General features: G+C 40.5%; 1 protein-coding gene across 13 annotated transcripts in view; it reads left to right on the top strand.

The window, feature by feature from the left end:
* DMD (dystrophin) overlaps positions 1-15,102 on the top strand; it is a 2,687,035-nt gene that overhangs the window by 2,622,473 nt on the left and 49,460 nt on the right. For all 13 annotated transcript variants that reach the window (XM_070291485.1, XM_070291489.1, XM_070291490.1 and 10 more), the window contains 3 exons: positions 1,605-1,670; positions 2,763-2,828; positions 5,270-5,428. In XM_070291485.1, coding sequence (XP_070147586.1) covers positions 1,605-1,670; positions 2,763-2,828; positions 5,270-5,428 — 291 coding nt within the window. The remainder of the gene's footprint in view (positions 1-1,604; positions 1,671-2,762; positions 2,829-5,269; positions 5,429-15,102) is intronic.

Below are 15,102 nucleotides of genomic sequence, written 5' to 3'. Positions count from 1 at the left end.
CTTTTAGCTTCTAAGAAGTATATAATTGAAAGACTGGTCTATTCCAGGAGATAGGGCTTATAAACCAATTAATCCAAGTACTCAGTTATCTTGACCTGCAGTGAATATTTCCAAGCAAACCTTGGCATTTTTCTAATAATGGACTATTCCAGGGTTTTAACAAACTAGTAGATTATCTCCAAAACTAGAGTGAAGATTTACCTGAATATCTTTGGATCTGCCTGGTAAATTGGGTAGCCATCCTTTTGTTCCCTTATGACAATTTTAGCATCTTTGTAGTTTATTCCAAGTTTGGGTCTGGTGACAATTGACGTAGACAACATTGGTTTCATAAATAAGACATTTATGTCTCAGGCAAGATTTCAGTTCCCTGGTTATGTAGTGTGTTATAACCATTTTATAATTTTGTGTCTTCTTTAAGAAACACAGATTTCTACTATATTTCCTATGTAAACATAGGTAACTACATGTTTTCCTTTTTTTTTTTAACTGTAAGAAAAAACATGTTCTTCTTAGTGCTCTGACCAAGTTCTTGAATGCTGCTTAGACACTGGACTAAACTAGTCCTTACTGAATAGATCACTGTCGACTTTTGGACTCATGCCTTTACCTAAGGGCATTCTGTGTCAGGAGAGAAATGGAAGAGACCTTTTTGTCCTATTCCTGTTAAAACAAAAAAGCACAAGTCCAAACTGGTTTTCAGAACAGATGGATTTTTTTTCCTAAGGTTAATCTGAAAGATACTATAAAAACTTCAAGGATAATTAATAGATCAGGTATGAAAAGGTGAAAACATGTCAACCCTACCAAAATCTTCATCTGTGAAGCCAAAAAAGTAGGGTTTTTTTAACCCACAAAGTAAATAGACTATGAATACTAATCCTCCTCTCATTTTTCGCTCTGTACATTAGCACACATTGTCCCTAATAAGAAATATTTCAGGTACTGTGACATTCTGTTGAAGTTAGTAGTTCTTTTTTTAAAGCATCACATTATAATTTGGGGCCCTTCAGTTTTACTCTACCAAGTAGCAGTACAGTCCGCTGCTAATGTGGTAGATATATTCCTTCTTTACAAAACTGTGCAGACCAAGACTTCTTGATACATGAAATCTTGGTCACAGACTGCAGTGGCCTCTCCAGAGCTAAAATCATTGACTGCAAATGTACTAGGCAAATGTACAGTTTTCCTTCAGTAAGAAGGCAGCTAAAAATGGCACAGGTGTAAATTGTGTAAAGTTTTAAAGCATATACTGCTAACACAATTTCAGAGCTATAGACGATGAGACATGACAAGATAGGAAGACTGAATGTCATGTAGAGACTGTTTCCTTGACCTTTTCTATCATTAAAACTTGCCAGAGAAGTTTGTGATCCCTCCTTGTGGCTTTTGAGAAAAGCAGAAGGATGACCAATCATCTGTCAAACCTAGCTTGTCAATACCTGATGATCTGATATAGAGACAACCAGATGTGTACCTTATTCATAGCTTTAGGCTGAAAGCATTCTAGGCCATGTATATAACAGAACTGTGGGGTGTTTTTTTTTTTTTTCTTCTCCATTAATGGATGGTATCTGTGACTAATCACATTTTCTGCCTTATAGGCCTGCCTCGTCCCCTCAGCTTTCACACGATGATACTCATTCACGCATTGAACATTATGCTAGCAGGTATGAGACTAGTTGAATGCCAGGCAAATATTGATTGAAGTAACTAACCAAGGAAAGCTAACCTATAATAATTTTAAACAAATCTTTTCTTTTTTGCCCAATCTTGTCTGATTTCTACTAATCACCTTGCCCTCTAACGTGCATGCCATTCCAACTGCATGTTGTTTTTGAACACCAGTGAGCGCTTCAGTCCAGAACAATCTGCCCTAACCCCGGCCTTTAAACATTTTGAGAGCTTTGTTATGTTCTATATACTGAGCACGTTTAATCAATTGACTTAGAAATCATCTACCCTTCTTAGAAAACTGCTAGACCAGATATAAGTATATGAAGAAATGATACTGTATTATATGCAGAATACGAAAGCATTGGCTTTGATTTCTGTGTGTATTTGACAAAATGTGGTGTAAAGAAGAGAATCATTACTTTTCCTAATCCTTGGACCTTTCTGTCTCACGTTCTTTGTGTTTGAGGTAACTTTTATATCTAAGAACTAAATTGCTAATTGTAAAATATGCCTGTTAAGTACATCTGTTAAGAGTTTGGTTAACTTTCAAGTTGTAAAAAGACTATTATTGTTTGAGGTGAAGGAGGTTTTTAACGGTAAAAATTGGTGGCAGAATGTGTAGAGAGCTGACTGTGAATTATCTTCTATCAATACTTTAACTGCTGAATGTGTTTATCAACCATGGGATGTATTAACTAGCTATGTATCATTCTGTTATCAGTGGAAAGCTTTAATTGTCTTTAAAAACACATGGGGTAGTGGAAGGTATGGAGTGTGTTTGTTGTTAAGGAAGCTTGTCCCATGAAAACAGAGGCCTCTTCTCAGCGAAAGGAAGATCAACCTGTGGAGGAAAAAAGAATGCAACTTCTCTTGTAATTTATGACATAAATATAAAGCTGCTTAACTAGCTGGGGTCCACCACTCACCTCAAATAGCTAGGCCAACACACACATCCTTTAAATATGAAGGATTCCTTTCTCCTCTTGACATGAGTTATCCTTTAGTTTTCAGGAATGTTCGATTAGGTCTTGAGTAGAGTCTAAGAAGTCACAGAAGTTTTAATGAGCTTTTACGTTTTTTATCAGGCTAGCAGAAATGGAAAACAGCAGTGGATCTTATCTAAATGATAGCATCTCTCCTAATGAGAGCATGTAAGTATCCTGTCTCTTTTTACAAAATGTTCCTGACCATGAAATTGCTTGGAGGGATTTAGACATAGGGTAGCACAGAAGATAGGAATTAGCATTTATACTCATTAGATCTTTCTGAGAGACGCTCATTGGCTTTTTTTTCTTTAACTCTTGGCATCCCAACACAGAATGAGCTCCTCCTAACTGTGGCACAAATGTTCTCAGACATTTTGCGTTCCCCTCATTCAGTGCTGTACTATCACAAATTGCAGGGGCTCAAACACCGAAACTCTATGAGATGTTTACTCTTTGCCCGAACCTGTGGGATTTTTAAAGGGACTGGATGTTAATATTTTTCAAGTGATAGCTCCATCCATGGGCAGTAGAACTATAATCTTGGAATAGCTGCACTGGTATTCCCATGGGGTAGCTAGATGGGCATTTTCCTGTAGAGAACCTAGCTAGCAGGGTTTCTTTTGCGATTGAGCGTCTTCATGAGCTAAACAAACTGAGGCAGTCTTGTGAAGGGTTTCAGGAGAGGATGTATAAATTGAGGTCACGGTTTTGTAGTGGGATGATACACCAGGCCTGTCCAATTTAAAGAAGACGAGAGAGTGGTGTTCAGAGTGGCAGAGAACACAGCGATGGCAGGGGAACAGAGCCTTCATTACAGAGTAAGGGTAGTATTGACCATAAGGAGTACTGAGGAGTCCTGCCGTGAACCGAGAGCCTGAGGTGGAGGGAGCAGATTGAGAAGCTTCTATGGAGGACAAACTGAGAACTGAAGAGACAACTTACAGAGATGAAATCTAGTCAAGGTACAATGATGGTGTTAGTTTCCTAAGTAACGGATGTCTCACCATTTTGTCATAGAGAATCTAGGCAAAGGGAAAAATGGTAAATTTATCACATGTACTTGGTGTGGCAACCCACAGTCACAGTCAAATGAGAAACAGCCTGTATAAGAATTAGACTGAAGGCTATAGGACCCAAGTAGCACTTATACATTGCTGGTTATTGAAGACATGAGAATAAGTCATCTCCTCTGGTACATAAAGGTGATCAAGGTGATAATAGAGTCAACACTCAGCCATTCGTAGTTATACTAAACAAAAAAGCCTTTGCCCACAAATAAAACTGTGGTACATTCTCTTTCTGAGCTGTGGAGGAAAGTATTAATAGCATTAATATATAAACTACTTTGACAGAAAGATACGTAAACAAAGAATCAACTAAATGTAAGCAAGCTGAATGATTTGGTTCTTTGGATCACTGATTTGAATGTTAGAAGCTGTAGGACATTCACAGTGATTCCAGTTGCATCTATTAAGAATGGCTGCCATTCATTGACTGCCCAAGAGAACAGCAAGAGAAGTGGAATTATAACTATCGGTTGTAATTAAACATGGGAAGTCCTCATAATACACCTTCAGAATTTGGGAAGAGGGCTAATAGATTAGCTGGCCAAACTGCGTTTGGTTTATTTTTAAGCAAAATTTAGCTGTAGCTTATTCTGAGGGCATAGTATCCATTCTGACTCAGTGTTGCTTGGGAATAACATGAAATCTTAGGGTCAGGTCAGGGGAAGAGGTTTGGTAGATGGGTTGACTTAACTTAAATGTTTATTTTTAACACCCAGTCAGTATTTTAATTTTAACTTACCAACCAGTTATCTGACCTGATGGACCAAGACCATTTAAATTAGGAGGATTTTTTTCCCCAAGTATCTGAAATTTTTTCAGCTCAGAGTCAGAGATGAGAAAAGGAAATTAAACAGGTGTGGAGAGGGAAATATTAACGTATCATCTTATTGATGTCTAGCCAGAAACAAAGGGTTTTAGCCTCTCATTAAGAATAGGATGAATTTCTTGTAACTCGGAGGTATGCAGGCTTTTCAGGAGCTACAGGGAGTGCATTTAGAAAATAATTTCTCTTGTGTATTAGAGAATCCCTGGATATAAAGAAAGATGGCAGCTGCCTCCCAAAATACAAGCCTTTGGCCTCTTTGTTCCTGAAGATTAGTCTTTCGAAGCTGCTCTAAGGGATGAGTTGTTCAGTCCTCTTTCAATTAGTCACGTTAATGGCTCTTTTTTTTTTCCCTGCTGATTTTTGTTTTTCTAGCTAAACAATAATTGAATTAAATAGTCATTTAATGTAGAGTTTCATTATTGTTACCATCTTGCTTCAGTGGGGTTAAGAAATTCAAGCCATTGATTTACTCATGTAAGTCGACCACCCAGATTCGATGGAAAATCTGAGCAAGAAACACTTGAAATTGTCACCAATAGGAGGGTAGAACCACAACCTCAAGAGTATCAAAATGTCTTTAAAAGCAGGAAAAAGGGTCTAATTAATTGTTAAGAGCAAATAACTGTTTCAATTTTAAAGTAGACGCCTGAGTCCCTGCCCCCCAAAGCAAAATAAGGGGGGAAAAAACCAAAACCTTTGATTTTATTTTCCAGAGATGATGAACATTTGTTAATCCAGCATTACTGCCAAAGTTTGAACCAGGACTCCCCCCTGAGCCAGCCTCGTAGTCCTGCCCAGATCTTGATTTCCTTAGAGAGTGAGGAAAGAGGGGAGCTAGAGAGAATCCTAGCAGATCTTGAGGAAGAAAACAGGTGAGTTTTCTTTCTAGCTTTGTCATTGGGATGCAGAGCGCATACACTTGCACACATAGAAAAGTGCCAGGAATCTTCACTCAGAGTCATTCTATGTCTAACTGTTTTCTCCAATAATCTGTTTAGCTCCATTTACAGACTCTCTTTTTTTTTGTCATCTGAAAGAAGAAAATGAATGTAATAGCATAAGTAAGAATTCATATATTAGGTATTAAAGAAATGAATGCTCATGGTGGTATTTGATTTGCTGCATGTATTTTAGAGGCTTTGATCTCATATTTGAGAATAGAGTTTAAGAACAAAGTAGGTCATTTAATTTTCTGATGATACAATTTGTACATGTGTTTGGCCATATTACCTATCTTAAAGCATTTAAGAAAGTAGGCTCACTGGTCATATTTGGGGATGAATTAGTTCATCTTATTTTCCATCATCAAATACAGAAATCATTTATGCTCACCATCCTAGCAGATTAGTGAGATAATTCTAGCTGTCAGTCATCACTTTTTCATGGGAAAAGATAAATTATAAAAGTTAAAAAAAAATTTTTATGACTCTACAGAGGACAAAGATGTAAAGGTTTGGCATGTTGTGTGGCATCAGGATGATGTGAATCATTGGACTTTGCTTTTGTGTTATGTGTATTGACATCACAGGGCCCTTGCTTAAGAAAGGCTTTTGCACATGATCACTTCCAACTCAGTGGCTTTTGCATGTGATCACTTCTAACTCAGTGTGCCTTCTTTAGACAGATGCCACCAGGCAGGTCTCTAAAGGAGCAGCGGCTCAAATTTGCGGGACTTGAGTACCTTCATGTCTTTGGTTTAGCCCAAGGCACGAAGACTTCTTCATCTTGGCAACACAGTATGTCTGAGAACCAAGTGCCCTTGGGGACTGTGTCACCTGAAGATGAAAAGGCAAACTGCCATTCATCCATTGCTTGCTGCTGCCCCAGGCCTCTGTGTAGCCCTCGGTACCTCTGACCTGTGGCCAGAGCCCCTTGTCTGGCCGGCTTGCCTCTAGTCTCTCTCGCCCCCAGTATATCCTCCATACTTATGGAAGTTGTGCATCTTCCCAGTACCCAGAGCCGTCACGGCATTCTTCCTTGACTGGATTTCTGCATCTTTTTTTAAAAAACCTAGCTTCTCAGCTGGACATTTTCAGCCTTCCACAATTTTCTCTTGACCTGGTTTTTTACACTGTCGTCATCTTGTGTACCTAGATTCTGGCTGTGCTTACTGTAACTACTGTTTCTGAATGCATCCTGCTCTCATCCACTTTCAGGGTTCAGCTCAAGCTTGCTTCTTAGCCCAGCTGCCATCCTCCACGCCATCGCTCAGAATGATTTTCCCCACCAAGCTCCTAGCAGATGGGGCTGCATTTGGAAATAATCTGGCATTTGTCTAGTTCACAGGGTTGCAAAGAGTTGGACATGACTTAGCGACTGAACAGCAACAACAAATTAGATGTCTTTCGGGGTAAAGTGGTTATCACTGTACAAATCGGTCCCTGCGTTTGGAAGTAATCTGTCGTTTGTCTAGATCCTCATAATACCTTGGATCTTTCTCCATGAACTTCGTTTCAGTTAGCTTTTTTATCAGCTACCCGCCACCGCCCCCCCCCCCCCCGGCACCCCACCTCTCTCTAATGGAGACAGTGAATGCCTTTGGAATAAGGACTGTGTCTTAATCATGTTAATGTCCCCTATCGTGCTTAGCACAGTGTGACTATTTAGTGGGTTCTCCAGAAATTTTTGGTAAAAGCCTGAGGCAAGAATACAGAGGAGAGATCACACAGGTACCATTCAGGAGGTAATACTGAGCATTCTGTTGGTTTTAATGGTAACATTATTTGGGGCTTTATATGTAGGACTGATGGTGAATATCATGGTAGATAAAACCTTTCCCTCTTCTGTATTGAGTATCATTAGTATTTATTTATGTTAAATCTTTAATTATTTTAGGAATCAAAGTCAAATAGGAAGAAAAGCTGGGATTGGTATTATAAATAGAATTTGATGTTACTCAGGGCTAAGAATATTTTTCTGCTATGTGAATGTCCATTGTGCCTATGTCTTTCTATTTCATTGGTCAAGAGTTCTGTTTTATTACTGCTGCACCTTCCCTCCATACCATTACAACCAGGCCAAGGAGTATTGGTGAAGAGTACTGAAACTATCATTTGTATTAGCATTTCATCATTTTCACAGCACTGCAATGCATTTTGGGCCATTTCTTCTTCCTAAAAGTGCTATGTAGAAGATTGATAAGAAAATGTAGGTTCAGAGGGGTTCAAATGGCTTGACCTAAATTTCAGACAGCCAGTGGCAGAACCAACTCCAGATCCAGATTTTTGACTAAGAATAGTCAACTCTACCTTGTGCCCTAGCATAAAGAAGAGTCATCTTATATAAGTATCATTTACGTAGAATTGTAGCACATTCCATGGAAGGTACTTACACTGGAGGGAATATTTTTAGGACTACACATGAATAAACCTGTCCATCTACCTGTGACATAGTGATAACCACTTTACCCCAAAATACATCTAATTTGTTGTTGTTCAGTCACTAAGCCATGTCCGACTCTTTGTGACCCCATGGACTGCAGCATGCCAGGCCTCCCTGTCCGTCACTATCTCCTGGAGTTTGCTTAAATTCATGTCCATTGAGTTGGTGATGCTTTCTAAGCATCTCATCCTCTGCCGCCCTCTTCTCCTCCTGCCCTCAGTCTTTCCTAACATCAGGGTCTTTTCCAAAGAGTCAGCTCTTCGTGTCAGGTGGCCAAAGTATTGGAGCTTCAGCATCAGTCCTTCCAATGAATATTCAGGACTGATTTCCTTTAGGATTGACTGGTTTGATCTCCTTGCTGTCCAAGGGATTCTCAGAAGTCTTCTCTGGCCCCACCATTCAAAAGCATCACACAAAGTATCCAAGGCCATTCCTTTAAAATGAAATGGTATGTTCTCTGAAAGAAAGAAAAAAGAAAATATTCCAGGGTTGCTAAGAAATCCAAAATCAATCTGGTGTTGGTGCCGGTCTTTCTGTAAGTTATCTTGACCCTCAACTAAAGGTCAGGATGAGCTCCTTTCTTTCTCTGCTTTGTCATGTCTTCACTTCATACCAATCCCAAAGAACTGTGTCTGCAGCAAAGGTCCCCAACCTCTGGGCCGTGGACCAAGTACCTCCTGTCAGATCAGTGGCAGCAAAAGCGCTTGAATCATCCCAAATCCAGTCCCATGCACCCCTGGTCTGTGCAAAAACTATCTTCCACAAACTCAGTCCCTGGTACCAAAAAGGTTGGGGACCGCTGCTCTGCTGAGCTCCTCCTGAAAGTAGCCTCTGGTTTTCTTTGCTCTAGCCTCTCCTGTCTTCTTGCACTTCTCAAAGAGCTTCAGAAAGCCATAGCTTTGTCTTCATGATCTGACTTCAGTGTTGCCTAAGGAGCCTGTAATTCACCATTTCCTGTCCTTCCTCTGAGAGAACCCAGGAGGTCATTAGTTGCCCACTAAGCTGGCTGTATTTCCCTAGTCAAATTGGCTGCATAATTGAACAAATACAAGCACACATTTAGAGCAAATGGGAAAGGATATTGAAAACTGAGAGTGCCTTGGGTCCTTTGGACATATGTCTATGGGTACTTTGTGTTCCTTTATTCTGTAGCAAGGGCTTATCTCCAAAGGACAGCAAAGGAAGGAGGCTTGAAGATCTCCGTTCCTGACTAGATATGTTACTGAATTCTGTTATTCTTATTCATGACACCTCCCCACTATCACCTTGGAAAACAGAAAATGGCTAATTAGGAAGTGTCCTGGAGGTATCTTATCTCTGTCTTTAGAATTCCATTTCTCCCAATTGTTGCACATAGCATTCAATAAATATTTGTTGAATAAATTAATGAATAAATGAATGGAAATGAAGCTGAATTTATTTTCATTGTTACGCTCTTGCATGTAGTTTTGGTGAAAACTCTTCTTAAAACCTAATTTCATAGAGAAACGCCTTTTGGAAGCTTTTCTTCCACTTGCTTTTCAGAATACTTCCCCTTTTTAAATGTCTTTGATGAGCACCAAGCATTGCTTTGTCATAAATTTAGAATGCTCAAAATTCATTTTCCAAATCCTAAGGCCTGCCTGTCTCCACCCTCCTCTCCAGCATTCTCTGATTCGTGGCTTATGCCACAAAGATGAGGTGAAAACTCTGAGCAGAAGCTAAGTCTGACTCAGAATTTTCTCAATAGCATCTCTCATAAATTTGGGTGACTAGTGACTTCTACAGTCTGTAATGTTTCACTTCTGCATAATGTCTCTCGAGCCCAGTTGGATGTTGAGAATTAGCTCCACTGTGTGTCTTTGGCATTTCAAACTCAAAGTTTGCTTTTTTTCATGCATAGATGAAAGCTTGCAATCTCCTGACTTAAATCTGTAATGTCAAATTCCAAGGTATTTTTCTCTGCACTGTCTAAATGAACTCAGACTTGCTATGAGATTCTAGGTACAACCCTGGCAATGAAAAAAGTAACCGTTATGAAAGACAAAACCTCATTGTCATTCTGCTGCCTGCACATCAAATTGATTAGACTGTTCCCAAGTCTAAAAGGAGGGTAAATACTAACCAGATTCACTGCAAAGTCTACAGTTAATTAAGATGGTTAGTAGATATTATATGGTGCCAGGGGAATCTGGACTTCTAGCACCTACTCAGTACCTTTCATATGTCTTGTTTTTGGGCAGCCAGTCATTATGCAGCCTAAATGTGAGTATTCCCTTGATCCTTTTAATTCCTCCAGTGGCTATGTAAGATCATTAATGTTATATTCAGAGAAGTTCAAGATTGGCTACTTACACCACTGAATTAAACTAGCTGGTGATCATAATCCTGTTGCTTTCCCTTACAAATGACGTGATGACGGGGCCAGAGTCTGGTGGTTTTCAATCTTCACAGTCTCAGGACATCTTTATTCCATGTTCCTTTCTTAGGTCTTTGTGAGAGACTCGCATGATGGTGAGGAAATGGCCAAGATGAAGCTAAAGGGGGTCATGAGTGGGCATTCCGCCACAGAGATGTTGGGGGGAACAGCACGGGATGTTTGGAAACTGTAAACTGTGGTGTGTCTTCTGTAACAAGGCAGGGAATGGGACGAGATGAAGCCAGACAGGTCAGCAAGGCCAGGTGGGGATGGACTAAGATGTGATGAGGTGCTGAGGAGTAGGGGCCTCCTCCTACACGCCCCCCCCACACCGGGGTGAGCCAGGATTGATCCTGTTAGACTTATATGCGTGACTCAGCAGCTGTGTGTGTGGATGGGGGCAGGAGGGGGTGAGGACTTTGAAAAGCACAGTCCTGGAAGAAGAAGTCATATTGGCAAGGACCATGGAAGCCCAGGAAAGAGATAAGGAAGGGCCTACAGGAAGGTAATAGAAGAGGGGTGAGGGATATTTAGGGGGAGGGGGAGGGCTGTGTGGCTGGCTGGTTAGTTGGAACTGGGGAGGGAAAGAATGAGCCCGAATTCTGGCTGAGGCACAACAAGGTTTGTGGGCAGCTGGGACTGACAACTCAGGAGGAGCTGTCTACTGATGAATTGCGAGTTTGCCCTTCGATTCAGCAGGATTTATCGAGGGCCTTCCTCAAGGTCGAGTCACTGGAAGATGGTGAATGGGGTGCAGAAGACATCAAGTTTGAGGTTCTGGTGATGCTGTTGTTTGTTGAGTTGCTAAATCATCTCCAACTCTTTGTGACTCTATGGACTATAGCCCGCCAGGCCCCCCATCCATGGGATTCTCCAGGCAAGAATCCTAGAGTGGGTTGCCATTTCCTTCTCCAGGGGATCTTCTCAACCCAGGAATTGAACCCGGGTCTCCTGTACTGCAGGCAGATTCTTTACCATCTGAGCCACCAGGAAAACCCAGTCAGGAGCACCTCTGAAAATGCTGTTGTAGGTGACGAAGTCTGGGTAAGGAACAAGGGTGAGGAAGGTAACAGTGCGTGGTCACTGTCTAGTAGACGTCATTGGTATGTTCTGATTCTCATAGCTGGTCTTTACAGTTTTATAAGTTGGAAAGAGCAGTAAAGGAGACATTTAGTGAAACTGGGGCCTCGTGCCACTTGGCAATATGAGCCCCCAAAACAAAGGGCTCCAGAACCTTTTAAGATAAAGGGAGCTAGTTTCGCCACATATATCAGACCACCAATATCTTTCATGGCAAGAGAAGCTGAAGGACATACCTACTGCATTTACTAAGCTTGCCTCAGGCTGGGAGGACAGTTGCATGGGGCGGGGTCACCATGATTCAGAGGCTTAGTTTCCAACTAAGCAACCCAGTAACCCAAGTTGCCTTCAGTTTATCCTGAGTTAATCAAAGCTCAGGGGGACCAGTTCATCCTATCCCATTCATGGATGTGGATGAATGACGTTGAATGACAATTTTCCTCCTTTATCTGAGCTCTCCCTCTTTTTAACTATCTTGTTACACTAAATGTGTTAATATGACCCTCAACCTTTTTGGGGAGCAGCCTGAGGTTTTTTTGAAGAAAATTTTCTTTTTCACAGTAAAGATGGTTTTAATGTGCATATTATAATCCTCTGTAAACAGACAATTTAACTTACATTCCAGTCTTTTTTTTTTAATTGACGTGTAGATGATTTACAATATTGTGTTTCAGGTGTATAGCAAAGTAATTCAAGTATGTGTGTATGTGTGTACTTTTTGCCATTATAGGTTATCACAAGATACTGTATATAGTTCCCTACGCTATACGGTAAATCCTTGTTGTTTATTTTATATATTGTAGTATCTATTAATCCCAAATTGTACTTTATCCCTCCCTCTCTTCCCTTTTGGTAACTATAGGTTTGGTTTCTATGTCTGTGAGTCTGTTTCTGTTCTGTAAATAAGTTCATTTGTACTGTTTCTTAAATTCCACATGTAAGTGATATATTAGTCTTTGTCTGACTTCATTTAGTATGATAATCTCTAGGTCCATCCATGTTGTTGCAAATGGCATTATTTCACTCATTTTTATGGCTGAGTAATATTCCATTGTGTGTGTATGTACCACATCTTCTTTATCCATTTGTCTGTTGATGGACAACAGCCTGAAGTTTTAGGTGCAAACACTCATTCTGTTTAAGTGGGAAATACATGTTTTTTAAAGAGTGGAGGTATCACTCCATTTTAGGGTCTTGTGTCTTAGATATCTTAGAAATGATAACAAAAGTAAAACTGGTGAGCTTAGACCTTGGCACAGGAAATTAGATAGGCATAAGGATTGTTTTGGGCTTCCCTGGTGGCTCACCAGTAAAGAACCTGCCTGCCAATGCAGGAGACACTGGTTTGACCCTTGGATTGGGAAGATCCCCTGGAGAAGGAAATGACAACCCACTCTAGTATTCTTGCCTGGAAAGTCCGATGGACAGAGGAGCCTGGCAGGCTACAGTACATGGGGTCACAAAAGAGTAGGACACAACTTAAGTGACTGAACAACAAGGATTGCTTCATCTCAGAGAAAAACCTAAGTAACCCCTCCAGTGATAACAGTATTCACGATTTACTGGTATAGCTATCATCTTCCTAGAACAGGCTGGATAAAAGCTGAAGTTCTTACAAGCCAGCTTCCCTTTTAGATCCTCCATGAAGACCCTCATCCTTCTTGTAGCTTTTATTACCAGACCATCGTGCTACAGTAAAACTGACTATAGTCTTAACTTTCTTTAGTTACATTCCAAGCCTGAGGATATCATTCCACACAACTCACCAGATAGTTAGTGAATACTTAATGTGTTTTTCAAAGTGCCAAGACAGCAGAAAGGGATAAGCCTTGATTCTTACTCTCATGGAGCTCAAAATGTAATAAAAAAGACATTAACATGTAAACAACTAAGTGTAACCCAGTATTGTAAGCGCTTGTATTGAAGACAGTTGAAGAAAGGCTGACTCAGAGTTTTCCAGGCTGAGAAAGGGAGTAAGGATGAGCCTTCCAGTCTGCTGAGACCATGAGTTATGTGTGTTCAGAGCACAGGAGGGAAAGAACAAGAGAGTAGTGGAATGGTAGCTGGAGATCACTGTTGAAAGGGTTTTTTATGTCAGACAAAGGAACTTGTATTTATCCTATAAGCAGTTGAGCAGTGAGGGCTTTTTGAGGAGGAGATGATGGAGAAAAATGATTGTAGGCAGGGTGCTAAAGCCATGGAGACTGGCAGGACAGTGCAACAGTTCATTGAAAGATGGCCAGGTTCTTAACTAAGGATCCCTTAGGCAAGTGAAGAAGGGCTGAAGAAATGGGAAGGTCACTGGATGAATGAGGCCAAGGAAGGTGAGAGAACGAGGAATGGGGCAGTCTAAATTTTTTCACTAGGGAACTGGGACATGACAAGTAAACAAAAACCATAGAACATATAAGAAAAGCTACTAAGCAGCCAAGGTCAATGGATAGAGAAAAAGAACTATGTACTGAGCATCCTGTTGTTTGCCCCAGGAGATTCAAGTGGAAATTTCCTATATTGCTTTTATGTAGTCACTTTCCAAAAAGGATTTTTTTAAAAAAACATAGCAGTAAGATTCCTATAGTAGAAATAGTAAATTCAGTGAACATAGTAGGGATTAGCTTAATTGATATAATTGAGCTTCAAATTTGGTTTCAGGTTCCCTGCAGGCAGGGGGCTAAGAGGAAACAATGCTTTGTCTCTCTCTCATTGTTGGATGAAAGAAGTAAAGAAACATGATTGTCTTTGTTTAAACCCAGTGCTGGTTACACATCCTTGACCTCAGCCCAATTGTGGTGTTCTGTGAAACTCACTTTGGTAAGAACTAGCAACCCACTCCAGTATTCTTGCCTGGAGAATCCCATAGACAAAGGGAGCCTGGTGGGCTACAGTCCACGGGGTTGCAAAGAGTTGGACATGACTGAGCGACTTCACTTTCACTTTCACAAGTCTGTACTCATGTCTCTGCAAATGGAGCCTGGATTTTTCTCACAAAATTGAACTCCTGATTTTCTCCAGTAGGGAAGTCCTACAACCCCAGAGACCAAAATGATTTAGTCTGGAAAATTCAAAGATAGGTATTGAATTATCTCCCATAAGATTAGATAATTATATGAGGGCTTTTACAGAACATCCCAGTGGGGGTGACCTGGCTTTGCAATCAAACCAGCAAGAAGAAATTCCACCAAGAACTTGACAAAATTAATTTGCTATATGGAGTTCTTAATTGTTGTTAGCTGATTGACTCTTGAAACATGTGCACCAAAGACAGGAACTTTGGCTTCTACAATGATTACTTTTGGATTTTGCTTTCTAAGTTGTTAGATGCAAAGACTAGTAGTTACTTGAGGCCTCTCCTGGGTGTGGTACAAAAGTATATTACTAACACGTGGGAAGGTATTAGCAGGAATGCAGGTGTAACATTCGTCTCAATGACACATTGAGGTGTAAATTTTGAACGTGTTGAAGGAAATGGCAACCCACTCCAGCATTCTTGCCTGGGAAATCCCATGGACAGAGGAGCCTGGCCGGCTAGAGTGCCCGGGTTTGCAAAGAATACAGTCCTGTATAATGCTACTTGAGGAAGCTGATTACTTTTCTGGCACTGAAATGTTAGAGAAAGGATAAACAATGAACCTGTCAACTTTGCATGGCTTGGTACATAGCAAGGTCAAGCTCACAGAACCCATGGCT

Source organism: Ovis canadensis, chromosome X, assembly GCF_042477335.2.
Source record: "Ovis canadensis isolate MfBH-ARS-UI-01 breed Bighorn chromosome X, ARS-UI_OviCan_v2, whole genome shotgun sequence".
Taxonomy (NCBI): Eukaryota; Metazoa; Chordata; class Mammalia; order Artiodactyla; family Bovidae; genus Ovis; species Ovis canadensis.
Note: the sequence above shows the minus strand (reverse complement) of the source record. Positions and strands in the feature narration are given on the sequence as shown.